This window comes from Apodemus sylvaticus, chromosome 1 (genome assembly GCF_947179515.1).
Source record: "Apodemus sylvaticus chromosome 1, mApoSyl1.1, whole genome shotgun sequence".
NCBI classification, from domain to species: Eukaryota; Metazoa; Chordata; class Mammalia; order Rodentia; family Muridae; genus Apodemus; species Apodemus sylvaticus.
This window is the reverse complement of record NC_067472.1, coordinates 143,004,198-143,030,723: the sequence shown is the minus strand read 5'-3', so window position 1 is coordinate 143,030,723 and position 26,526 is coordinate 143,004,198. Positions and strand designations below refer to the sequence as shown.

Here is a 26,526-nt window from a genome sequence, read left to right as displayed (position 1 = left end):
AGCAGCCAGTTATACCGTCTGGACAGCTGTTATGAGGGTATCAGAGGTCACATGCACTGTCTGGACAGATGTGGTGAGGGTGTCAGGGGTCACATGCACAGTCTGAACAGATGTTGAGAGAGTGTCAGGGGTCACATGCACTGTCTGGATTGCTACCGTGAAGGATGAAGACATCAGCACTGTCCACCCACATCTTCCAGAGTGAAACCTCTACGACAAAGGACCAACTCCCCACTCCCTCCACCCCGCCCTGGCCATCAACCCTCTGTTTACTGTTCTGTGAATGTGACAGGAACCCCTGTCTCACACACTATTTACCTTTGGGACTAATTTGTCCCACTCATGTAATGCTCTCAAGGGGCACCGGGGTTGCAGAATCTGTTAGAATTACCTTCTTAGAAAAATGCTTCATAGCAATTCCTGCTGTGTGTGTGTGTGTGTGTGTGTGTGTGTGTGGTGTCTGTGGTGTATATGTGTGTGTGTGTCTATGTATATGCATGTGTCTGTGTATATGCATGGTGTGATTGTGTTTATCAATTCATTTTTTTTGGTGAGTACTGGAAATTTGCTTATATTCTGATTGTTATATATACATACAAATATAAATGTGAACATACAGATTTCTGTTTTAAATGCTTATTTTACTTCTTTTAGCTATGATATATAGATGTGATATATATGTCTATGGTATATGTATGCTATGATATGGTGTGTGTATATGTGTGTGTGTGTGTGTGAACATATACCAGGAGTGAAATTTCTGGATCACAGGGAGCACTATTTTTAAACATTCAGCACCATCCATGGCATTTTCCACCGCAGTCTCTCCATTTTTAGTCTGTACAGTTTTCCACATTCTCACCCACACTCATTTCCTGGATTCTGTTTATTTTTATAGGAGCCACCCGTTGGGTGTGGAGTGGGGTATGATTGCGTCTTGATTTGCATGTTTCTGAGCTTCTTTCGGTGCATTTATTGGCTATTTGTACATCTTCTTTATAGAATCGTCTGCTTGTGTCTGTAAGGAGTTTTTGAATGAGGGTAGATTTTTTTATTTTGTTTTGTTTCCATCATAACAACTTCTTATATTTTCTTGGTGTCAGTGTCTAAATAACAGTCAGTTACAGATATTTTCTCCCATTCTATGGGCTGCCTTTGCTTCTCGAGACTCTTGAGAACTAAACACACCAACTTTTGTAAAGGAGAAGGATTTGACTTGAACATATGAGGATGAGACATTGTACAAATGAGGCCTTTTTTCCCCTACAGCTATCTTGAGCTGTTATTTAATATGGAGCCCTCGATCCTGTGATTAATGTAATAAAAGCAGAGAAAAGGGTGAATTACCTTAATTGGCTAAGCGTAATGATACCATGGCTTTTCAGCAAATGTAATGAGGTCACATAAGATTTGTTTTTATAAAAATAATGGTAATACTCCCAAGAGCTGTATTTATTTTATATAGTTAAAATGGGGTCTTCTAGAAGAGTGCTGTCCACTGGGATGTGAGCTAGGCGTATAACCTTGAGCCACACGGCAGCTGCACTTTAAAAGTAAAGCAGAGGTGTAGTTTTGAACACATAACCAATAAACACCTGTGCATTCCGCCTCTGAGGCCCTGTGTCTTTTACTCACTGCATGGTCCTATGTGAGCGCTCACCAGCCATGTGATTCTGGGGTCTCCTGCTGGGCAGTGTGACTCTTGGCTGTGAGCACAGCATGTTCCCAGTGTCCCCACACCTTGAACAGAGTAGACAACTTATCAGAGCTGCTTTGAAAGAGCAGCTTTCCCATGAAAACATTTGTGTAATAGTGTGTAAACATTTTCTTTGTAGTACAATAAATTTAAGTGCCGGATTCTGAAGGAGAAAGTCGACACGCCGACGACCACTGTTTACAGGTTAGTGTGTGTCAGCTTTGAAGCAGGGCTCAGAGGGGACTTGAAGCTCAACTGCAGCTGCCCTGAGTCCTGATGGGGACAGAGATTGGCCTTCTGGTTTATCACAGTGATGAGACCGGTTAAAAATGGGTGTCGTCACATACATAGTGTCTTCAGATCTTTTGTGGTGTTTGAGTTTGCACAAAGAGAATGATCTGTGATCTGAGGCTAGACGGGTTGCTTCCCTCCTGGACCCTAAATTAAAGCTTGTCCCATACATATAGAAAAGTGCAACCTTTCACTTAAAAATATGTGTCCTGGTCATTTTTCTGTTCCTGTGATAAAAAAAACTCCAAGCAGCAGCAAGTTAGAGGGGGGAGTGGCTTACTTGGCTTACATCTGTGAGTCAGAGTCGGTCACTGAGGAAAGTAAGGACAGGAGCCTAGACAGGAGCTTGAAGCAGACACGGAGCAGAAGGGAGAGACGCAGGCAGAGCTCTGTGAGTTCAAGGCCAGCCCGGCCTGCACATCTAGGCCCAAAGCAGCCAGGACTACATAAAGAGACCTTGTCACAAACAAATACAAAAGGAAGCAAAGAAGGAAGAAGGGAGGGAGGGAGAAAGGGAAGGAAGGAAGGGAGGGAGGAAGGGAGGGAGGGAGGGAGGGAGGGAGGGAGGGAGGGAGGGAGGGAGGGAAGGAGGAGGAAGGCAGGCAGGCAGGCAAGCATCTCTTGTTCTGGCGTGCTCTCTGCTAGCCTCTCACACCCTCTCACATGGCCCACAGCCACCTGCCCACAAAGGTGCTCGCCCCGCTGGGCTGGGCACTCCTATGTTAATATGAAAATCAAGACAACCCTTCACTGATGTGTCCACTGACCAACCTGATAAAGACAATTACTCAATTAAGATGCTCTTTCAGGTGACTCTAGGCTGGGTCAATTTGATAGTTATTGCTAAGTGGGACAATATAATAGCATTTATAGTGAACAGTCCAAAAAGCTATAACTATGTCTGGACATGTCTTAAATCTTTCATTATAGGTGTGGCCCATTAATTGACCTTTGTAAAGGCCCCCATGTAAGACACACTGGAAAAATTAAAGCCATAAAGATTTTCAAGGTAAGAATTTTTTAAATTTATAAATACAACTAACAAGGTAAATTAGATAAGAGACTTTACTCATGTCTTCTACAGTCTGAACATGGTGGTATTTTAAAACACTTTGTATTTATTTCACTAAAAGTAATGTGTTTTAGAATTTTGGTAATTAAAACACTATATAGCTTTTAATTGTTACTTAATCTTATTTTAAATACTATAATGCATCTTTTTATATGTCCATTTCTTAAAGATTTATCTTTACTTTGTACTTGTGTGTGTGTGTATGTGTGTGTGTGTGTGTGTGTGTGTGTTCCTCCTTGCAGAGGCCAGAAGTGTCAAATCCCCTGAAGTTACTGCCGGATGTGGATGCTAGGAACTGAACTCAGAGCCTGTGCAAGAGCTGCAAATGCTCTTAACTACTGGGCCATTTCTCTCACCTTCCATTTGGTTTTTAATTAGTGTTCCTTATTTAGATGTTCCCCTGTATTCACAAGTTTCACATACATGTGAGCACTGTGCCTGCAGTCATAAGGAACGGGCTGACTTTGAGGTCCCAACCTTTCTGGACCTTTGTTTCTCAAGGTTTTAGTTATACGACCCCCACTGATGCTCATCACCACAAGCCATAGATCAGAGCATGACATGAACCTCTTGCCTTTTCTGGTTCCAGCTTGGTGATCGCAGCTGCTCCTCAATCTTGCCTGCCCTTGCCCCCTGCCCCTTTCCCCCTGCCCCCTGCCCCCTGCCCCCTGCCCCCTGCCCCCTGCCCCCTGCCCCCTGCCCCCTGCCTCCTGCTCCCTGCCCCCTGCCACTTCACTCCTAGAATCCACAGCAGATTCTACCCGATTTGGTGGTCATTGCTAAAATTTGAATGTTAAGTTTTCTCAAGACTCATGTTAAGACTCTTCCAGACACTACAAAGGAATCTGTAACTAAGCATTGTGGATATTATGATAGGAAGCCTGCATTCATGTTGAAGACTAGTTTTGCTGCTAAAGGTTAGAATTTTCTTTTAAACCAGTATCTTGTTGATGTTTAGAACTCCTCAACATATTGGGAAGGCAACCCTGAGATGGAGACATTGCAGAGGATCTATGGGATATCCTTTCCTGACAGCAAAATGATGAAAGACTGGGAGAAATTCCAAGAGGAAGCCAAGAGCCGGGACCACAGGAAGATCGGGAAGGTACGCCCGCCTGCACCTCACCACACAGGCGTGCTTTGTGCACCGCACAGAACAAAACCTCACAATGTTTCCTCCTCTCTTGTGTGCTGTTCTGTTAACACTCACTGCTGGCTGTTGACGTCTTCCATGCCCACACTCTGAATTAATGTCTTCTAACCAGCTTCCTTTATCTTTTGCCAGAGTTTTAAAATCTTTTTGTGAGAGTTTATTTTTATCATGATATAAGTTATTAATAACATTTGTTCCTACTTGATGATGTGCTATATATTTAGGAGGCAGCAGTGTGTGGACAAAGAGAATAAGATTTGAAAGAAATCTTCCCTAAGATTCTGTTCTCCATCCCAGGACCGAGCTGCGCCACAGGATGGATGAGGCATTCGTTTGCAAAACCATCCACATCTGTCTTGAGGAGCAGGTGGCAGGGTTGCTAGGAGACACCCCATGCACAGGGTGCTCTCGGGTGACACCATGGAAGGTCCCATCCCTGGAAGCCTGCCTTCTGCAATGGGCTTTTCTTTCTCACCTGCCATGTTGCTCCCATGTGAGACCTACATTCTAGACGTATGAAGAACACTTTGCTCAATTAGCTACGGATTTACACTAAAAAGAAATTCGTAGTGAGTAACAAAAGATGACAGAAAAGCCAAGCACCAGGCTAAGTAATCATGAATATGAGTAATAATCTTACACGTGCTATCATATTACATACACTAGAGATCTACACAGGCCCTGAGGGACTTGGGGTGCCTAGGGGTAGATGAGAGGAGGATAGACATTTTATGACTGTCACTCCAGGTGTGATAATATCAAGCAAGGGATGAAGTTTAAAACGCAATCATTGTTTCTGTCTAGGAACAAGAACTTTTCTTCTTCCATGATCTGAGCCCTGGAAGCTGTTTTTTCCTCCCGAGAGGAGCGTTCATTTACAATACACTTATGGACTTCATACGAGTAAGTTCCTTCCTAAAGCGGTTTTATTCTTATTTGTCCACTTTCTACATCTTACCATCTTTGCTCATAAACAATAATGTTTCCCTTAAATTTTAGTAATATAAGAATTTTGGAACTAACAACAAAATGCTAGTGACATGGAGTTGGTTTATTTTCTTGAATTTCATAAAACCTGGACATTGTCTAAGATGTGGAGCAGTAACGATCTGCCGAGTAGCCCTTCCAGGACAGAGAGTGCTGCTCTGAGGGGCACTGCTTCTCAATGATGGCCAACGGCTCTGCTGCCTTGTGCTCACTACAGAGCCACCAGGTACTCGACATCTCCAGGAGTAGGCTGTAGCCATGCCTAAGCATGTGTAGTGTTGCGGGTTAGGACCATGAAGACACTGTTCAGAGGTGGGCCACTCGAGCTGCTGGAGCTGTTTAGTCTTTCCTGTGGCAGTTACAGCCTTGTAGTGTGTAACTGTAATGGGGTGGCGTTTCAGTCAACAGCACACTATGTGTCTATAGTGATCCCTTAAGAGTGTGTGGGCCGGGCTATTGTGGGCAGCCTCACGGTCCCATAGGACTCAGTTCCTGTGGCTTTCTTAGTTTGTGTGGAGACTCTAATCTTCTCACAATCAAATGCTCCCCAGTGCATTCCCCAGAATATACCCAGTAGCAGGTGAGGTGTTCTTGTTTTGCTGCCTGAGTTCTATGTTCTCAGACCCTCTCCAAAGGCCGCTGTGCTCCCTATAGCTGTTCCAGTTGGCACAGTACATTTATTCTTCACATCTGCCACCTCTGCCCAGACTTACCTTTGTGATTAGATTCTTGTGATGTCTTTCTTAGCACCTCCTCCTGCTGCGTTCTTCACTCTGGGTTCTCTCTTCCTGTCTCAGATCTTCTTCTCTGGGCTCATCTTCTGTGCTCATTTCTCCCTAACTCCTGTTCAAGGGATGGCTTTCTTCAGGAGCTTCTGAGAAAAGAGGCATCCGTGGAATGTGCTGGGTCGTCGCTGTGGCTGCAGCCCTTCCTTCCTTCCCTTCCTTCCCTTCTTGCACTGTCCCTCTGGAGGTGGAGGTCAACCTCTGTGGACTAGCTCCCAGTCTGCGTTCCTTCCATTAAGGACAGCCACTGCGAGGCAGTAGAACAGGGGCAGGGGAGTGAGGCCTGAGAGTCAGTGACACTTCTGGAGACTGGCGGGTGACAGTGGTCGCTCGCTGCTTGGCGGGTGACAGTGGCCGCTCGCTGCTGTTGTCTTGGGCTATTTTCTGGCATCAGCACAATCTGGTACCTGAAACTCCAGATTTGGTATGGATGGTGGAGAATAAAAAGAAGGCCTTTATGGTGGCCTTAAAGGGCTCTCTTATCTTTTCTAGATATGACACAGCCATGGCTGCTCATCAGGCCAAGGCCTGACTGTGGGTTGCTGCATTGGAGAGCATTTAACTTTAGAATCCCAGTGGTCTCTAATGCTAAGGTAAGGGCTGAGCCCCTTAAATTCCCAGAGTCCCTTGTATGAAGTAATTGGTTTTATGATGCATGAAAGAACTTCCAATGACCTCAGCTACTTCTTTATGTTTGTTTTTCAACTTGCTTTTTTTTTAAGGGGCTCATGTAACCCAGGCTAACCTTGAACTTGCTATGTATCCACTGATGTCTGGATTCCTGATTTTCCTGCTCCAGTGCCCAAGTGCTGAGGTTACAGCAAGCACCACCATGCCCAGAAACCCCAGCTAGTTTTCCTAATTTTCAGTCATGTCATATTAATTCTTTTCTCCTTTAATAATTTTCTAATTTTGTGGCATATATAATGTATAGAATAATTATAGAGAATGATGCTTTCTTCCAGTAGATGTTCGCCCTCTGCCAAGATGGAAAATGATTATTTAATGTCCCAGCTTATTTATTTATCAACTCAACACAAGCTGGAGTCATCTGGGAAGAGGGAACCTCAACAGAGAAAATGCCTCCATCGGATTAGCCTGTTGTGGGCATTTTCTTGGTTGATTGATGTGGGAGGGAGGTCCCAGCCCACTGTGAATGGTGGCCTCTCTGGGTAGGTCTTAGGTTCTACAAGAAAGCAGGCTGAGCAAGCCAGTAAGCAGCACTCCTTCAGTTCCTGCCTTGAGTTCCTACCCTGACTTCCCTTGGTGATGGACTATGACCTGAGAGTTATAAGATCAGATTAACTCTTTTCTCTCCAAGCTACTTTTGGTCATGGCCTAATGTGATCAATATAGTTTGCTTTCATCCTGTTAGGAGGATGTGGTTCTCTGAGTCTCCATTATACAGGCTGATGGCTCTGTGTCTCTCATGAGCTCCAGAAGACTGAAACAAAGTCGGCTCTGTCCCTCTCCTTTGTTCTGCCACTGGGGAGCAAACTATTCCAACTCTCATCTGGTTGATACACCAGTGAGTGTCCCATAAGGCCTGGTCCAAGTGCAGATGAGGGTCCTTGGTAGCAAGTACATTCCCTCTCTGTCTTTAGACCTGTGAGCAGAAGATACGAGACCCCTCCTGAACACTCCCCTATTACCCCACATTATGAAAAGATGACAGGGGAAAAGGATACAGTAGAGAGTTCCTTCCAGAAAGGGCGGGGGAGGGTAGGAGGTACTTGACGGAGACCAGGCTGTAGCGATCCTGGCTTCTCCCCGTTGTCTCTGCCCCAACGTGGTTTTCCCTGTGCTGTCATCTGTCAACACAGATTAGCTTTTACCTGCCATAAGTTTCGTGCAAGTGGAGCCGCACAGCACTTGCTTTGTATTGCTTTCTTTTCCAGCATTGTCTCTGAGATTCAATCAAGGTGTGGTGGTATGATAGGGGTTGGGGGTGTTACTTCAGGTGCTCAGTTTTGTGAGTCCAATACATGAGAGTCCATTTCATTCTCTGGTAGGTGTTTAGGTTGCGTCTAGTTTAGAGATGGTGTACACCGTCCACCATGAATGCTCTTGTTCTTTAGTGCACAGACTGCTCACTTTTGGTAAATACAAATCACAAGACAGTTGTTTGGACTATGCTTCTAAGTCAGATGGAGTCAACCGTGCTGAAGTTTATCATCAAGCTGACAGCTTGCTATTTACCCCACCTTCAGAGAGATCAGGATCAGAGAGAGAGTAGGCAAATTCCTTAAAGAGGCCATTTTCTGTTGGCGTAGAGTGGCATTTCCCTCTGTGTTCATTCTTAGGTGAAGTAATGTGAAATAGCCAAGTTTATCTCCTCAGTTGTTTCCTGTCTCCTGTCCACTCCTGGTGAGGAAAACGGCTTTGAGATGAGCTTCCCTTCTGACTGTTGTTTCCTCCTTCAGTCTTTCTTCGTCCTTTGCCTGAGCTGCCAGGGTACCTGCTCTTCTATAGGGAATGAAGTGTGGCTCAGTACTGGAGTCGAAAGGAAAACCATTTAAGATAACTGAATCACTGCAATTTTGTCCTTTGATATTTTCTAAAGATAGAATTGCTAGGTCATGAGTATTTTTATTTATTTTAGATTGGTCTTGAGACACAGTCTTGTCACATCCAGCCTAGTCTCAGACTTACAATCCTCCTGCCTCACTTTCCTATTTCTGAGTATTAAAGATGCATACCATCACACACAGGTAAAACTTGGGGTTTTTTTTTCATACTTTACTCTTTTGTGTGCCTGGAGTGAGTCATAGAAATTGACTGAATTACTTATTTTTATTTTGAGTCAAGATCCTTGGATTTGTAATGGAAAGATCTCCCATGTTCATGTATTGCTAGAGTTGATAATATGAAAATGACTGTCCTACCAAAAAAAATCTATACATTTAATTCAATCCCAATTAAAATCCCTACTCTTAACAGAAATAGAAAAATCAATTTTAAAGTTCACACAGAAACACAAAAGATACCAGATAGCCAGAGCAATCTCAAGCCAAAAGAGTAATTATGTAATGCACTACCATACCTGATTTCAGCTTTTACTGCAAAGCCACAGTAATGATAATAAAAACATGATGGATGGCACATGCCACCGTGGAGGCAGAGGCATGGACCCCTGTGAATGTGAGGCCAGTCAGCTGTATATAATGAGACCCTGTCTCAAACAAGCAAAACAAAAAACTTAACCATGGTACTGGCACACAAAAAAATAGATACATAAATCAATGCAATAGAACAAAACCCTAGATTTAAGTCCATGCAAAAATATCACAAATACACAGTGGAGGAAAGATAACATCTGCAACACAAAGGTAAAACTAGATGTCTACGTGTAGAAAAATGATGCTAGAGCCCTGTCTCTTAGCCTGCATAAAACTCAACTCCAAATGGATCAGAGCATAAAGCCCAGAACTGAAACTGCCAGACAGGAATCTAGGGTAAGGAGTTCCCAAGCAAGAGTCCAGCCACTGGGAAGTCAGGCCAGCGACTGACAAGCGCGGCCTGGTGAAACTGGAAAGCTTCTGTGGAGTGAAGAAAACAGCCCATGAAACAACAGGCATCTGACAGAATGAGAGAGAACCTCTGCGGGCTACGGTCGGAGTTAGGGTTTCATTGCTGTGAAGAGACACCATGACCACAGCAACTCGTAAAAAGGAAAGTATTTAATTGGGGCTGGCTTAAAGATTCAGAGATTCAGTCCATTATCTTCACGGTGGGAAACATGGCAGCACACAGGTAGACGTGGTGCTAGGAGCTGAGAGTTCTACATCTTGACTCACAGGCAGCTTAAGCAGACTGTGTGCCACACTGGGCATAGCTTGAGCATGGGAGACCTCAAAGCCTGCCCCTGCAAGATCACTTCCTTCCAAGGCCACACCTACTCCAACAAGGCCATACCACTTAACTGTGTCCCTGCCTACGGGCCAAGCCTTCACACATGGGACTATGGGAGCCATACCTACTAAACCCCACAGCAGCTCTTTTCTTCCAGCTGCTCTGCATGCCAGGCTATCTGGTCCTCAAGCTCTGGGCCATTCTCCAGCCTCCATCTCCCACCTTATTGTAGGGATGCTGGGATTACAGATGTTCACCACTGCCTCCAGCTTTTTTTTAAGGGGGGGGGGGATGCTTTAGTGGTCAAACCAAGGTCAGTAGACTTGTATGACAAATACTTTACTCACTGAGTCATCTTGCCAGCCCAGTTTGGCAATTTTCCTAAAAACTAAGCAAGTAGCTAACATAGTAAGACCATTCACCTTTTCTAGTTATGTAACATAATATAACCAATCAATTCTTCCCCTAGTTGTGTATCAAAGAGAAATGGAAAGGTATTTCTATTCAGTAGCATGCAATGTGATATTCTCAGCCTTCTTAATAGTGACAGAAAGTACCAGCTTGTAAAAGAATGGGCATTGCATTTGCCCAGTAGACCCTTCTTTGTCTAAAAGGAATAAGATCCTGGGTGAGAAAGCAACCTCTAAACATTATTAAATTATATACTTAAAACTGGTGAACTTTCTCTCATATAAGGTGTAGCTCAATAAGGTTGTTTTGTGGTAAAATATACATAGCATCAATTCTGACAATTAAGACATTTTAAGGTCTGGAGAGATGGCTCAGCGGTTAAGAGCACTGACTGCTCTTCCAGAGGTCCCGAGTTCAAATCTCAGCAACCACATGGTGGCGCACAACCATTGTAAGGAGATCTGATGCCCTTTTCTGGTGTGTCTGAAAACAGCTACAGTGTACTAACATATAATAAATAAATAAATCTTTTTTTAAAAAAGACATTTTAAGCTTATGGCTCCTTCTCATTGACCATGTTTATATTGGGGTACAGCCATCACCAGCCAACGGCAGACTTCCTTTCCTCTTATAAAACTTAAACTCTTCAGGGTTTTGTCATGATTCCAAATCGAAATTATGGACTCACTAAACACTGAGGTGGTGAGGTCGCTCTTCCCTCCACAGTGTCTGGCACCACTGCTCTACTTTCTGGTGTTGCTCAGAAGTGAAATCAAAGGATATTTGACCTTTTACAGATGTTCTGAAAGTATGTATTATTATTAATATAGGCAAAGCAGCTCTCATATGCTGTCATTTACATAGTATTTTTTTGCTTCTTCCTGTTTCTTTACTTACACTGTATCTTTTGTAAGAGGAGTATTGTGCCTTTCACTCCCCTGCATTTGCCTGCTTCTGCCTTCATTTTCCTGAGCCTCTTTGTGAGCCTCTGTTTTTTGTGAGTCACTGTTCAGGAGATGACAGGCTGCCTCTTGGACTATTTGTTGGTCCAGTAGCAACAGCCTCTGGCTTACTCCTGAGTCCTTGTCTGCCCAGGTGAGGGTGGGGAGCTAGGGATGTGTGGCAGGACGTACAGAGAGCCTTTGCAGAAGCAGTGTGGGCAGGGCCTGTTCCCTCTGAGCCGGAGCTGCACTTCTGTGGAAGCTCATTCAGGGAGCCAGATGGGCTGGGTGGGCAGATGCTTCCAGACACAAGGGAAACTCCAACTTTCTGAGATAAAATGACCTTTGCTTATGTTGACTACCAACTGTGAAGACAATGGATCACACAGAAACAGTGATGCAGTGTCCCTTCTGTACAATTCTTCCTTGCATCTTGGAGTCCATCCATCCACTGCCTCTTCCCTCACCCTTCTTACCTTTTTATTTTAACATTCATGCAGTGAAGTGTGCACTTTTTTTGATAACATGTAAAATGGTCTTAGCACCCCATCATCAGGATAAAGAACAGTTTCATCATCTCCAGCAATTCCTTCTTGCTACCCATTTTGAGCTGAACTCTGCCCACCCACCCTCAATCTTAGGCAAACTCAGTGGATTCAATCTCTGTCTATAAACTTCTAGTGAATACATGGGATTATAACTGTATGACGTTTTAAAAGTGACACATTTTGCAGATGTATCTGCCTAGGTTTTTCAGGTCTACTCCTTTTCTGCTGAAAGGCATTCCACTGTTCAGACACACCACATCTTATTCATCTTTCTCCCAGTGGAGGGCCATTTGGACATTTGTTTTGTTTTCAGGTTTGGGCAATTGTAAATAATTTGCTATAAATATTCATATACAGGTTTTTGAATGAGAGTTTCTCATTTACTTTGGCAAGTACCTAGGAGAGTCATTTCAGGTTCTCATGGCAAATTAGGTTGAACTTTAAAACACTATTTTCCATTCTTAGAGATTATTATTTTTGCATTCTTTCCAGTTTGAGGGTCCCTTTGTGAGTCTTATTAGTCATGTGTTTTGAATTTCCAGATATGCCTGGCTCATTGTAGCATGACCTTGTGGGAGAGGAGAAGCATCAGACTAACTCACCTAGAGCCTGTTGCACTCTTTGCTTACAGAGTCAGTGGACTTCTTTGTAGACTTGTAAAGTCTCAGGATACTTCCTTCCCATTTGGAGAGGGTCCTGGGTGATGCACTCAATGGTTCAGCTGAAAAGAGTCTCGTAAAGGAAATAGCGATGCAGGAGATTTAGTCAGCAGGAACTAAGGATGGATGGCGGAGCACACAAGGATGACCCTAGGGGGTGCCTTCATCCTCACTGTTAGGTTTGCAGAGGTCATAATGCCCAGAGAGCTGAAAGCCACAGGATAGGACTTAAGTGGAGACCAGCATCAGGACCAGCAGAAGCTCAAGGCAGAGGAGAGCAGGGAAGGAGGCCAAGCACTCCAGCTCCCTTCCCTCTGCTGTCCTTGGAGTCTTCAGAGTTTCTCTGTGCTCAACCAAGCCAGAAATTAGAAGAGTAGTTAGGATTCCCCAGAGAAACTGACCAATGGGATATACAGAAGAAGCTCACTGTGTGGATTGCTGCTCAGACTGTAACGACGTAAACCCAAGTCCAAGGGCAGAAGACTGGCTTATACCAGCCTTGTAGGCAGTCGGGGCCAACAGAAGCAGATGCCACCTTCCTCACTGGTTTGTCCTTGTCACATGCCCAGTGGGTTGAATGGTGCCCACCCATATCCTGGTCTGCTTAATCAGTCTACAACTTCAAATGCTCTCTCATCCATAAACACTTTCTCTGATGCACCCCAAAGTAGTGTAACATCTGAGCACCCCTTAACGGAGTCAAGCTGACAAAGAATTGGCCACCATGGTTGAATGGGCCTGGGTAGGAAGGAGGTGTCAGCGAGCATGGCCAGCCAACACCCCTCAGGCCTCTCAGCACCCTCTTCATCCTCTGCTTGGATGGTGGTGTTTGGCTCCTCACAGTCTCATCAACCACTGTGTCATTGCAGGGTCATCGTAGGCTTACAACATATCTGAATTGTGGGTTCAGCCACTACTAGTGTGGGACTGCACACATGAGTTGACATCACACACACACACACACACACACACACACAGATACACACAACTTTATAACTATTTTAGTGGGACTTTGAGAAGGAGTTATTGATGTAGAATTGCTTTAGCTACGTGAAGGCCTTTCTGATGGTACTGATACCCAGGGGTCACTGAGATGTGTTTTGAGGGACCAGGTCACAAGGCACAGGTAGAGAGCTATGACAGATACTTCAGGAGGCAAAAGTGGTTTACAATACTCAGTCAGTTATCAAGATTCTTCAGAAGACCCGATGGAGGCACACCGCTGGATCACCAGTAGTGCTGATGTGCTGCATAGTTTTATGTCAATTTGACACGGGCTAAGTCATCTGAGAGGAGGGAATCTCTCAAGAAAACACCTCCATTAAAGTGGAACTGTAAGAAAGACTGTAGGGCATTTTCTTAAATACTGATTGATGGGGAGGGCCCAGCCCATTGTGGGTGGGGCCATTCCTGGGCTGGAGGTCCTGGGTTCTATAAGAAAGTAGGCCAGACAAGATATGAGGAGCCAGCCAGGAAGCAGCACCCCTCCGTTGCCTCTGCATCAGCTCCTGCCTCCAGGTTCCTGCTCTGTTTGAGTTTCTGTCCTGACTTCCTTCAATGATGGACCATGATGTAGAAGTGTAAGCCAGATTAACCCTTTCCTCCCCAACTTGCTTTTGATGATGTCACAGTAATAGAAAGCCTAACTAAGACAGCTGGGTCATGGGCACTGCTCTGTTCCTTCCCAGTGATTGCCTTTCTGTGCTTTTGAGAAATTGATAGCATAGTGTCTGACATATTTTCCCTCAACTTTTCCTTTTGAAAGTTCAAACATGTAGAAAACGATGTAATCAACTGTCATTTTGCTTTCATTGGGATGTATCAATTGGTAGTACTTTGAATTTGCTCTATCTATATGTGAGTATATATTATATGTATGTTACAATATAGAAAGATACATATTATAGATGTTTGTGTATTTTATATTAAAAATGTAGTATCTGTTGATTTTCAGGCTTAATGGTACAAATCTGGGAGTCTGAGGCAAGGAAGATTATGAATTTGAGGGCTATCCTGGGTTACTTAGCAAAACCCTATTGAAACAACAATAAAAGGTTCATCCCTAAATAAATGTGGTATCTATTGATGCTTTGCCTCTTAGGAAAATATCTTAGTTTGTCTTGTGTGGTAATAATTAAGTCCTAGATATTTAGTGACTTATAAATAATAAGTCTCACAGTCCAAGGGTTAGAAGACTCAGATAGTGCCCCAACACAGTCAGGCCGTTGAGGGTCTGCTTCTGGGTTGCAGACTGCTGCCTTCTTCAGGTCACAAGGCAGAAAGATACCAGGGCCCCCTTAGACAGGGATGCTGATTCTTTAATACCTTCATGGTATTAAAGCCCGATCTGCTGCCCAAGGCCTCCCTTCCTAATGCTATCTTTTATAATTAATGTTTCAGTTTGTGAATTTGAGGAAACAACACAAAAGTTTATTCAGGAGCAATTTGACATAATTTTCTAAATGCCTTAATAAAATATTAACATCTAATGTGAGTGTGTTCAGCATGGATATGTGTTTTAACATCTCCTTAGCTTTAGAAGAGCTCTCTAATAAACACAGTACATACTCACATGTGCCTGCACACACACAAACCCTTCCATTCCAAGATCATTCTTGATCTGAATGCATAGAACCATCTGTCATAACCATCAAATGATTGCCACCATTCGTATGATGTATAGCTTTGTCAAGAATTTCTAATTTGGACACATGAAGGATGAGTAAGTGCTTTGCTGGGTAGCTGAGGTCCAGGGTATCCACCAGCATACTGGGAAAGGTGTCCACCAGCATACTGGGGAAGGTGTCCACCAGCATACTGGAAAGGTGTCCACCAGCATACTGGGAAAGGTGTCCACCAGCATACTGGGAAAGGTGTCCACCAGCATACTGGGGAAGGTGTCCACCAGCATACTGGGAAAGGTGTCCACCAGCATACTGGGGAAGGTGTCCACCAGCATACTGGGAAAGGTGTCCACCAGCATACTGGGAAAGGTGTCCACCAGCATACTGGGAAAGGTGCTCTGCAGAAAAGTAGCAGGAAGCCAGGCGGTATAATCCCAGCACTCTGGGAGGCAGAGGCAGGCAGATTTCTGAGTTGGAGGCCAGCCTGGTCTACAGAGTGAGTTCTAGGACAGCCAGGGCTATACAGAGAAACCCTGTCTTGAAAAAAAAAAGCAGCAGGAACAGCTCTTTCTACCATAAAAGTGGGGTTTTTGTTATTGTTGCTGTTTTGGTTTTTTGGTTTTGTAATTTGTGAGAAATATTTTTAGCTTGTTTGAAATATGGTGGTCTAGATTTGTACCATGTATTCATTAAATTATTTACAAGTGAGTTAAGAGAATCTAAGTAATAACCAAATTGATATGTTGAAATTTAAAAATAAAAATAAAAATTTTGAAATACTTAGGGAGTTCTCCTCTCTTCTCCCCATGGATTTAATGAAGGAAGCTGTTTGTAGGCTGGAGAAACTCCTCTGACTTAGTAGATGCCAACTACTTAATATGTTGTAAATTAAAACTCTCAGTATTGTTTCTACTTAAAATGAAATAGATCAATAATATAACACGAAACATGGCATTTGGACTTACAAATTATAAAAGTATAAGGTCTTCCAAAACATAGAAGAAAAAGTGCTATCATTTGTTCAGAACATAGAACATTTTTTCAAGTTTTTAGTTATAATGAAATGTGATACAATGTGTACCAAATTTCAGTTACTAAATTGGAAAGCACTGAAACATTTGTGCCTCTACTACTTGTATCAGTTTGATTTTTTTTTCTATAAGATAACTGAAACAGTTGTAAAGAAGAAGGTTGCACTAAGGCTCACAATGTCAGAGGTGTCATCTACTAGTTGGCTCCCTGTGTGAGGACTGTGCTGAGGCAGGGGATCATGCAAAGAGGGTCTGGAGGAACAATGCCACTCACCTCCCAACAGTCAGAAGAGAAAACAGAGAGATGCAGGGGACCAGAATCAGAAGATTCAGTCCCCAAGGAGACATTCCCAGGATCTGCTTCCTCCAGATAGGCCCCGCCCCTGAACGTTTCCTTCACCTCCCCACAGTAGCATCAAACTGGGACAGCAAGTGTGAATTAATCCACCGCTGAAGTCACAGCCCCTCACCTCTCAGTGCTCGAATCCAGCAGCTGTGGGCTGACCCTGCAACACCTGAGCTTTATAGGGGATACTTCATATCCAAAGGGCAGGCCTGTGCTGTGCTGTGAAATATACTAATGAAAAGTTTACCTAGTTCATACTCTACAGAACTGCCACTCATAAACCTGTCACCTGAACCTGAGGAAACATGAATCAACAGATGACTTAGTCTTAGGTTTTAATATAGTGGCTCGTGGTATCTGTCTGCTTGGAGGTGCGCTCTAACAGACACCAACCATGCTTGTCTTCAAGGAGGAATATCACAAGCGTAACTTCACAGAAGTGCTCTCTCCTAACATGTACAACAGTAAACTCTGGGAAACTTCGGGCCACTGGCAGCATTACAGTAACAACATGTTCACCTTCGACGTGGAGAAGGACACTTTCGCCCTCAAACCCATGAACTGTCCAGGACACTGGTGAGTACTGAGCATGAAGGGGACCCTGCACGTGTGCATAGCACTCATCAGCATCAGCTGTTGATGTTGTCGCTTAGCTTTTGAAAAGTGATTTCCTGTAATGGGAAGAGTGGGAGCTGTTAATCATCTTACTGTGTCTTTTAATTCTAGAGACAGTGACCACGTTACCGGGTTCTACGGAACAGAACTCCTTTTTAAAATGTGCCTCGTCTTTGGCAAGCAGGGAATGTTAGCTATGCTTCTCAGAGGGTAATAGTGTGTGTCAACTTTATAGATCGTTATATTTGTCTTCCTAATTATACACATGTTCAAAGGATAGTTAATTCCTACATACTATTTGGATGATTATAATAAGATTCACAAAGTCCCGAATGATGGGTGGTTCTGGGAGTACCTTTTCCTACACATTTCAATGTCTCCTAGTTGTGATACCTTAGAATTGGTGGTATGTTCATATTATACCACGACATAAATCAGAATCTATTGCCTGGGGCGAGGGACATGGCCCAGGGGGTCCTTGCTGTGCAATCCTGAGAACCTAGACTCGTGGTCCTTGTACCAACATAAAAATGTATGCCTAGTGAGTGACGCATGCCTGCAGTGGTCTCAGTACCCTGGGGTAGGGAAGGGGTAGTTGTTGGCAGAGTAGTTGGCCAATCAGTGAGCTACAGTCTCCTTGAGAGCTCCTGTTCTCAAAAACTAGATTAACAATGACTAAGCTGGTCTGTGATAAAAGAACACACCCAACATTATCAACCTCTGGCTCCCCACGTAACTCGTGGGCATATGCACCCACACACATGTGTATACACATACTACACGTACACACACAAAGTTTTCTTTCTTAGTGGCACCTAAAATAAAGGTATGTCCTACAATCAGTGCTGTTTTGAAGTCCAAGAGAGATTGTAATTATTACAAAGTTAGCACGCAAATTTAACATTCTAAGATAAATATATTTTACAGATAGGAATGAACAGACTCAATCTTACATACACACACACACACACACACACACACACACACCACTTATAGGGTTGTTTTTGGGGGGTTTTGTTTTTGTTTTGGTTTTTTTGTTTTCTTTTGTTTCAAGACAGGGTTTCTCTGTGTAGCCCTGGTTGTCCTGGAACTCACTCTGTAGACCAGGCTGGCCTTGAACTCAGAAATCCACCTGCCTCTGCCTCCCAAGTTCTGGGATTAAAGGCATGTGCCACCACTACCCCGTGGGTTTTTGTTTTTGTTTTTGTTTTTCTTAGCGACATACACAATTTCTAGTAAATTGGCATTAGAAGCCAGCTATTAAAACAAATCTCTGTACATTCAGAGAAGGCTTCTTCTTTTTTAAAGAAAGATGAAAAAAATTAGAATTGTTTGCAACTCTAACATTGTAAAAGCAGGCTAATCTCCATCCTCTTCAAACAAAATGAGGCCCAGCTTGTGCCCACATTCTCAGACGTGTTATTAATCTCTCGGGATCCTTCCCCAGTAAGTACCCTTTCAAGCTGCAGCCTGGGTTTTCAACTCTAAGGAAGCTGTGTGAAAGCAGAGACTGCAGTTTTGTATCTTTCTGCTCTGGAATAGGCAGCTGGGAACACAGTGGCTCGATGGGTGAAGTAGAGGAGCCAGAGTGTTTTCTATGGAAAGCTGATCTCTCCTTCTGCTGGGATCCTTAGCTGAGCATTTTTCACGCCTGGAGCTAGAAGTCATTAGGAGAAAGCCTGTTCCATCGTGGAGCTCAGAGGAGCACGAGACATATAGGTGGATGGTCATTTATACCAACAACAGAGCTGTGGATTATGCTGGATGTTGCTGGATCCGCCCTGTCGGGGGCACCACCTCGGAAACAGAAGAAGGCTAGGGTTGTCAGTTGTAAATGGTACATCCTTACTGTGGGAAGCAAAAAGTTTGATCCCTGCTGGCAGAAAGATAAATAAAAAAGAATCACTAAAAAAAAAATTCCTGTTGATCTAAGACCCACATCTTGAAATTTAGTTTCTTAGTATTTAGATGATCCATTTTCTGTCCATCAGGTAAAGTCTGTTCCCGTGTCTTTTGTAGTTTAATGTTTGCACACCGCCCACGATCCTGGAGGGAAATGCCTGTTAGATTTGCTGATTTTGGAGTTCTTCACAGAAATGAGCTGTCAGGAACCTTAAGTGGTTTAACCCGCGTGAGGCGCTTCCAGCAGGACGATGCGCACATCTTCTGCATGGTGGAGCAGGTAGGCAAGGGTGGGGGAGGGAGCAGGGGCAGGACGGGGGGGTGGGGGGGAACTGCACGCTCAGAGCTCAGACTCGTTGTCCAGCTGCTGTGACACAGGAGGTGCCCTTGTCTCTGCACATTCACTGAGCGGAGCCTTTACTGATTCTCTGGTTAAGAGGTCGGTCATTTCCTGGTCTATTGTTTCCCTTGCCTTACTATAGAGACTCAAGTTCCACATGTGAGATATTTCAAGGGAGCTTGTGCTGTTTGTTTTCAATATATTGCCTGGAATTTACAGTTTTATCTTTTCATTTAAAATGAAAATTGTTATGCAGAGGTGACTGTCAGACACTGCAGACTGTTTGACTTGACTGCTACTGTGGAACATGCGCATGGGTGTGTGCCAGGAAATGCTGAAATGTACAACAAGTCTTGGGAAAGTTTAAGGATTTGATAAAATAGAATGCTTTGTGACTGCTGAAAATTACTGTAAAAACCAATATCAGAAATCTATTTGGGAACTAAACAACATGCTTCTAAGTGACCCCTGGGTTAAGGAGAAATCCAAAATAAAATTAGAAAACATACAATGTGGATAAAAACACACGTACCACAAATTATGTGGTGCCATAAAATGATGTCTTCATGGATGTTTACGGCACCCCAGCTTCTACTTAGGGAACTAGAAAAAGGGAAAGGGCCAGTTATATCAGGTGTAAGCCAAAGAGAGAAAATGTAGTGAAAATTAGTGTGCTGTCTAGTTTCGATTTCTCCTTGACACCCGCCTGGTCAGTCTGGATGAGGGGACCTTAACTGAGACCTTACCAGACTGACCTGCAGGCAAGCCTGTGGTGTGTTTTCCAAATCGGTGATTAGTGTGGGAAGGCCCACCTCACTGTGGGCAGAGCAATCCGTGGGACGATGGTCCTGATGCTATTAGAAGCAGGCACTCTCTGAGGAGCAAGCCAGGAAGCAGCACCCTCCACGTCCTGTTTTAGTTTCTGCCTCCAGGTCCCTGCCATGACTTCCCTCAGTGATGGACTGTGATGTGGATATGTAAGGCTTGCCGACTGGTTCTTAAACCCCTCCTCAAGTTTGTTCCTGAAGCACCCAGCCGGTGCTGCTCCTGGGAGGTGGTAGAAACCTGAGGCGGCAGAGCCTTCCTGGAGGAGGTCATGCCATGGGGTGGACCCTGGAAGGAGCTCTTGAATCCTAACCCTGTTCCAAAAGTCAAGAGGTGAGGCAGCCTTGTCCTCTGCGGTCTCCTTGCCAGGATGCTCTGGCGGGCACAGTCCCAGAAGCTGCAGATTAGCATTGAGAACAATGAACCAAAGGCCTGTCCTCCATTTAAGTTGCTGCATTGACAATGTTAACATGGAAATCATTAAGATAAACTCAGTGAAACAGAAAAATCAAAGAATGCCAACAAAACCCAAAGCTGGCTCTCTGAAAGGATCAACCAGATGGGTAAGCTTTCAGTCAGACTGAGGGAAAACAGTTTCCTGAAGTCCATTGTCACACACTTCAGGCATATTTATGAAAAACATGCCAATAAACTTGTCAAATAAAGTAGACAAATCTTTGAAAAATGAAAACTACCAGTCTTTATTCAAGTAGAAGTCTTGTGACCACCTCAGAAATTAAGCTGAAAACTAAAATCTTCCTACATATACAGTTTTGGTCCAATGTTAGTTTAACTGATGAATCCTGCAGATACTGAAAGAAATGAAGAGAGGATCTGAAATGAAATCTGAAGAAATAAAAACTGAAGAGAAAGAAGTCATTGCCAACTCCTCCTAGGAGGCTTTCAGGGCTCTGCAACAAGACATGACAAAGACATGTCTAGAAAAGATTGATTTAAATATAGCACAGAAAGACAATGCATCCTAACCAGGTCAGCCGTGTCCCACAAATGGAAGATATATAATACTAGATACAGGTTTAATCTAACAAAATGAACCGTTGTGATTTACCACATCATCCGAATGGAAGAAGGAAACCTACCTTGGTGCTGAAGAGATGGCTCAGCGGTCAGGAGCACTTGCTGTTCTTGTTCAAGCTGAGAACACAGGTTAGGTCCTCAGCATCCACACAGCGTCTCCCAACCATCCTACTCCAGTTCCAGTGGCCCCGACACACTCTTATGGCTTCTATACATATTGCATGCACACGATGCACAGACATTCATGCAAGCAAAACACTCATATACATAAAATAAAAAAGAAGGCATGTTTTGATAATTACTGTATTGGCAGAGGCTGGAAAAGCATCAGGAAAACCCCAATATTCATTTCTCATTGAAAATTCTAAGAAAAAGGCAGAGAATTTCCTTAACCTAGTGAACTTCTGAATAGCCAGGCAAGGATGCCACTTCTCATTGCTTCAATCAGTAACTATTATGCTGGAAAGTCTCCTGATGAAATAAGCCAGAGAGAAATAAGCAAACTTCCAGATTAGAAAGGAAAATGGAGGGGTTTCCCTTGCAGACGGTGCGACCTTGCCCAGTGCTGCTGAGAAGGGCCAGAGCTTCCAAGCCAGTGGGCAGCAGAGCTGAGCCCTTTTATCCTTAGGGTCCTGAAGAAGAAACTCCACCCATATCCACAGGGCGGTGACCAGCCTGGAGCAGTGCCAATGAAAGCAGTCAAAGCAATGCTCTGATCCCAGATCGTATCCTAAATGCCCGGAACTCAGCAACTAAAACCGTTCATTGTTCCAACAACCAGGGGAATCTCGTCTAGAAAGAAAAGGCTAACCCTTGAACAGTGACCCTGAGACGACCACCATGTTAGCATTGTCTGACAAAGGTCTTCAAGATTTAAAATTATTTCTAGTTGGGGGGGGGATGGGGAGGGAGGGAGAGAGCGAGCCAGTAGAAGGCATCTGACAGAGTTAAAGGCAGGTGTGAGCTTCCCGATGTGGGTGCTGGGAACACAGCTTCAGCCATCTCTCCAGCCCCATGACAAAGATGTTAAGGCAGCCATTGTAAGAATGTTTCCAGGAACAGTTAGTTACAAAACCATTTCACACCAATGAAAACCATCCCAAGACTCAGAAAAGGGAAAATTGCCAAGAAGAAATAAAGATTATAGTGAAGAACTAAGTAGAAAATTTTTATTGAAATGTGTAACTAAAAACCAAAATAAAAGCTTAGCAATTGGATTTATGAGTAGAACAGAGGAGACAGGAAAAAAAATATAGATACAAAAATAGAATCTGGGGCTGGGCTCAGCAGTTAAGAGCACTGACTGCCTTTCCGAAGGTCCTGAGTTCAAATCCCAGCAACCACATGGTGGTTCACAGCCATCCGTAACAAGATCTAACTTCCTCTTCTGAAGTGTCTGAAGACAGCTACAGTGTACTTACATATAATAAATAAACTAAATCTTAAAAAACAAACAAACAAAAAATCCAAAACAAAAATAGAATCTGAAAGGCAGAATTGAACCTGGGGAAGGGACCAGCCGTGACTGACCTCCACGTGATCATCCCCTGCAAGGACAGGGAAGGAGGTGTTACATGGTGGCCAAGGACTTGTCAGATCCATTAAAAGACACAAACCACCTGTCAAGAAGCCAAGTGTGGTCCAGACAGGCCACACCCAGAGAAGTCTATGCTAAGATGTGAGTTTAATCTGAGGGGGGAAAGGACAGAAAATGGAAGGCAGAGAGGAGAAAATAGTTATTTCACAGGAGAAAAAAATGCAGTCCAGACCTTTTCAAGGACTAATAGAAAACACTGGTAACCCAGAATTCCCAATCTAGAGAAAAATCTCCTTCAGGAGTGACAGAGAAGGCAAGATGTCAGCCATCTCTCAGGATGGCTGTGGGAAAGGGGTGGTGGGCAGTCTTGGACCATGAAGGACTCTAAAACTCTGAAAGTGAAAATAGATAGTTTCATTTTCCTTCCGAGTTTTCTAAGTTATATTTAGTGATTGAAGCAAAAATATACCCTTGCCTGATGCAGTCCTAAATATGTAGAGAGGAAATACTTGGGTAATGATGCTGTTCGTGGAACAGGGTAAATGAAGTGGGTTTCTACACTCATGTGAACTTGTAAACCATGGCATCTGTAGGTCACAATGCTGCAGAGTAACTACTAAGAGTGTAGATGCATGGATACACTGACATGCCTATGTGTAAGTCTAAAAGAAATTATAGTTAGTGTTAGCAATGAAAGCTGCTAACCGCCTGGTGTTACAATCAGGCTTTATGGAGCCAGAGAGATGGCTCATTGGTTAAGAACACTGCTGTTCTTGCAAAGGACCCAGGTTCCACTCCCAGCACTTACATCATAACTCATGACTATAATTCCATTTCTAAGGGATCTGATGCCCTCTTCTGGTCGCTGCAACATTGGGTATCATGTGGTGCAGATGCATACCAGCAGAGGCTCCTATGCACATAAACTTTTTAAAAACATTTTAAATTAGTTTTAATAACTACTTGACATAAATAATTTATAGTTATAAATACCACAGATGAATTTAAATTGCTGCTCCATTTGAGTGTTTTGCCTTCATTTCCAGATTGAAGAAGAAATAAAGGGGTGCTTGCACTTTTTACAGTCTGTTTACTCGACGTTTGGCTTCTCCTTTCAATTAAACCTGTCAACAAGGCCTGAGCACTTCCTGGGAGAGATTGAGATATGGGATGAAGCTGAACGGGTAAGCAGTAGATGAGAGACTGCGCTTCCGAGGGTTGAAACTGGGGACTCGGGAGTGAGAAGGCAGACCGTGGAATGTGGCTAGCCCATGCGGTCACCACATCCCAGTGGTGACCATCTGCGCCATACAGGAGGCAGGAGAGTGGGGGGCAGCATCTGAAGAGCATCCCCTCATGCTATGAGGAGATGGATGCTGGCCAGAGGTGCACAAGCACGGCCTAGGCTTGAGCTGTAATGGGGTCTCCTCCTCACACGTACCCCAGAGGTGTGCTCACTACACCCTTCTTCCCTGTCTACTGAATGAGGGATCAAAGTTAAATGATCCTCTCCCAGCGAGGGTGCTGACTCAGTTTACCTAAGAGTCACATGGAGATAGAAAGAGAAGAAGAGGGTGCCAAGTCTATCTTAGATTTTCCCTGCCCATGCGTGCCAGCTGTCTCAGGGTCAGGACTGGGCATGAGATGTGATCGTGGTGCCTGCGTTCAGGTGATAACACCTCCCACATAAGGCTGTGCGGAACGTAAATAAATTCATGTATATGGATAATGGTGATATAGTGCCAGCCAATGCACATGTGCAGTTGTCACGTCTGTGTCGATGTCACCATCATTCCCACTCAGCCACTTAGAATTGGGTGGGCTATGGAGACTTGTCATAAATTTACATGTATATGTGTCATTAATGTATATGTGTGTATAATAATATATAATTATATATTGTATATTTTATTATGTATGTATTATTTAATTATTTAATTATATATTAATATAATGCATGTTTTATATTATTATTTATAGTTATAATTTTAAAATTATATTTACAAATATATATATTTAACTCTACTAGTTCTTAATACAACCTGACCCCCACTCCCCACCCCCCACCCACCCACCCCACCTCACACCCCCCTAACCCAACCACCCCACCCTCCCACCCCTAATGGAGACTGAGTTCTAGCAATTTATTTAATCAGCTTTAGCACACTTACTGGCTGATTATCCCTAATCTACTTTTCTATATGCTAGACTGGCTACTACTTGCTGTTTGAGTCTCGTGGGAGCTGTTTTGGCTCCATCAGTCTGTCCTTAGGGTGCACTTCTCTTGGCATGTGCTCCTGGTCCTCTCCTCCTAGTGGAACCTCCTTTCTCCCACCTGCTTTCTCCCTCTCCCTCTCCTTCTCTCTAGTGGTCCCTGCCCTGGACTCCCAGCCTAGTAACTGAAACCACCCACCTCTATTCTCCCCAGTAATTGGCTGTAGCCACTTTTATTTAAACAGTTAGAGAAGATCAACAAGCAAAGTTTATACAACATCATTTGATATACATGAGAATGTGCTCATCTGCACCAGATCTTGGGGGTCAGTATTTAGCAACTAGATCTTGGGGACCAGTATTTAGAATCTGAATACATAGCAATACCAGTCTAACCCCCAACAGGACCTAAAGGAGGGGTGGACTTGGCATGGGGATAATGACCTGGAAATCTTGACATTTTTGCTCTTTTTTGATTGATGTGGCTAAAGTTTAGCAGAAGTCTCCCAGGAATGCGGCATTACAGGCTGGGCCTGACCTTCTCCCACAGTGAGCACCTGAGACCCTCTGGGAGTCAGAGAAGTGACCATTGGAGGCTGCTGCTGCCACTGTCATTGTTTTCTTTACAAGTCTCTGAGAGTTGTAAAGAAAACCCCAAAGCATCCTTAACCCTGTCTCTGCAGCCACCTCCGCTCCCATTACACCGCCTCATCCTGGGTCCCCACAGGCCTGACAAAGATTTAGTCACCTCTGCTTCATATTCGTCTCCAAACTCAGCCTGTCTTTGGCATTTTAATGCCTTGGGTGCTCCAGGACCCTCCAGTCGCTGTCACGGGGCCTCAGTTTCTCTAAGTTTGTTCAGTTTGCTCGTTCAGAAACAATACAGCAAGGAGGGACTTTCCAAGGCTGTGACGAGCCTCCATGCAGGTGGCCTTTCTTGGTCCCAAGGGAAGGAGGCTGCTCCCACAGAGTTAGGTCCACTTGGGATTCTCTCTGTCAAGAGCACACCCTAACTGGGAGTTGTAAGATGAAATAGATGGTTTCCTTCCCTGAGTTGGCCTTGGTCATGGTTTGACCACAGCGACAGAGAAACAAACAAGAGACAGCTGCTAAGAGTCAGTGTGTAGGACTGACAGGGCCTGACTGGAAGGAAGGGCTTTTCCAGAATCCCCTGGAAAGGTTGAGGAAATGGATTTTCCCCCACTGCACTGTCAATAAGTGTGTCCTGAAGAAAAGTAGAATATACCTAAGATGTATAAACACTCATGAGCTGTGTGGCCAATAGATGAATATATGATAAAGTACAAGGGTTTTAATGATCTCTCCTTTAAAATAGCAACTGCAGAATAGCTTGGTGGAATTTGGAAAACCATGGAAAATAAACCCAGGAGATGGAGCATTCTATGGCCCTAAAGTAAGTAGAGCATATGCGGGGGGGGGGGGAAGGGAGGGAGAGAGGGGGGAGGGGGAGAGAGAGGGGAGGAGAGGGAGAGAAGGAGGAAGGGAGGGAGGGGGGAAAGGGAGAGAGAAAGAAAGGGAGGGAGAGAGGTTATTTAAAAATGAAAACTGCCTCTAAGCAAGCACTGCTTAACTTACAGATCGATATAAAAATTAAAGATGCTATTGGCAGATACCATCAGTGTGCTACAATTCAGCTGG

The 26,526-nt window shown here is 44.0% G+C and overlaps 1 protein-coding gene across 2 annotated transcripts in view; it reads left to right on the top strand.

Moving 5' to 3' along the window:
- Positions 1-26,526, top strand: part of Tars3 (threonyl-tRNA synthetase 3) — a 49,085-nt gene that overhangs the window by 13,802 nt on the left and 8,757 nt on the right. For both annotated transcript variants that reach the window (XM_052161267.1, XM_052161259.1), the window contains 9 exons: positions 1,836-1,900; positions 2,918-2,996; positions 4,018-4,164; positions 5,017-5,115; positions 16,806-16,972; positions 19,031-19,193; positions 23,700-23,837; positions 26,204-26,281; positions 26,466-26,526. In XM_052161267.1, the coding sequence (XP_052017227.1) occupies positions 1,836-1,900; positions 2,918-2,996; positions 4,018-4,164; positions 5,017-5,115; positions 16,806-16,972; positions 19,031-19,193; positions 23,700-23,837; positions 26,204-26,281; positions 26,466-26,526 (997 nt within the window). The remainder of the gene's footprint in view (positions 1-1,835; positions 1,901-2,917; positions 2,997-4,017; positions 4,165-5,016; positions 5,116-16,805; positions 16,973-19,030; positions 19,194-23,699; positions 23,838-26,203; positions 26,282-26,465) is intronic.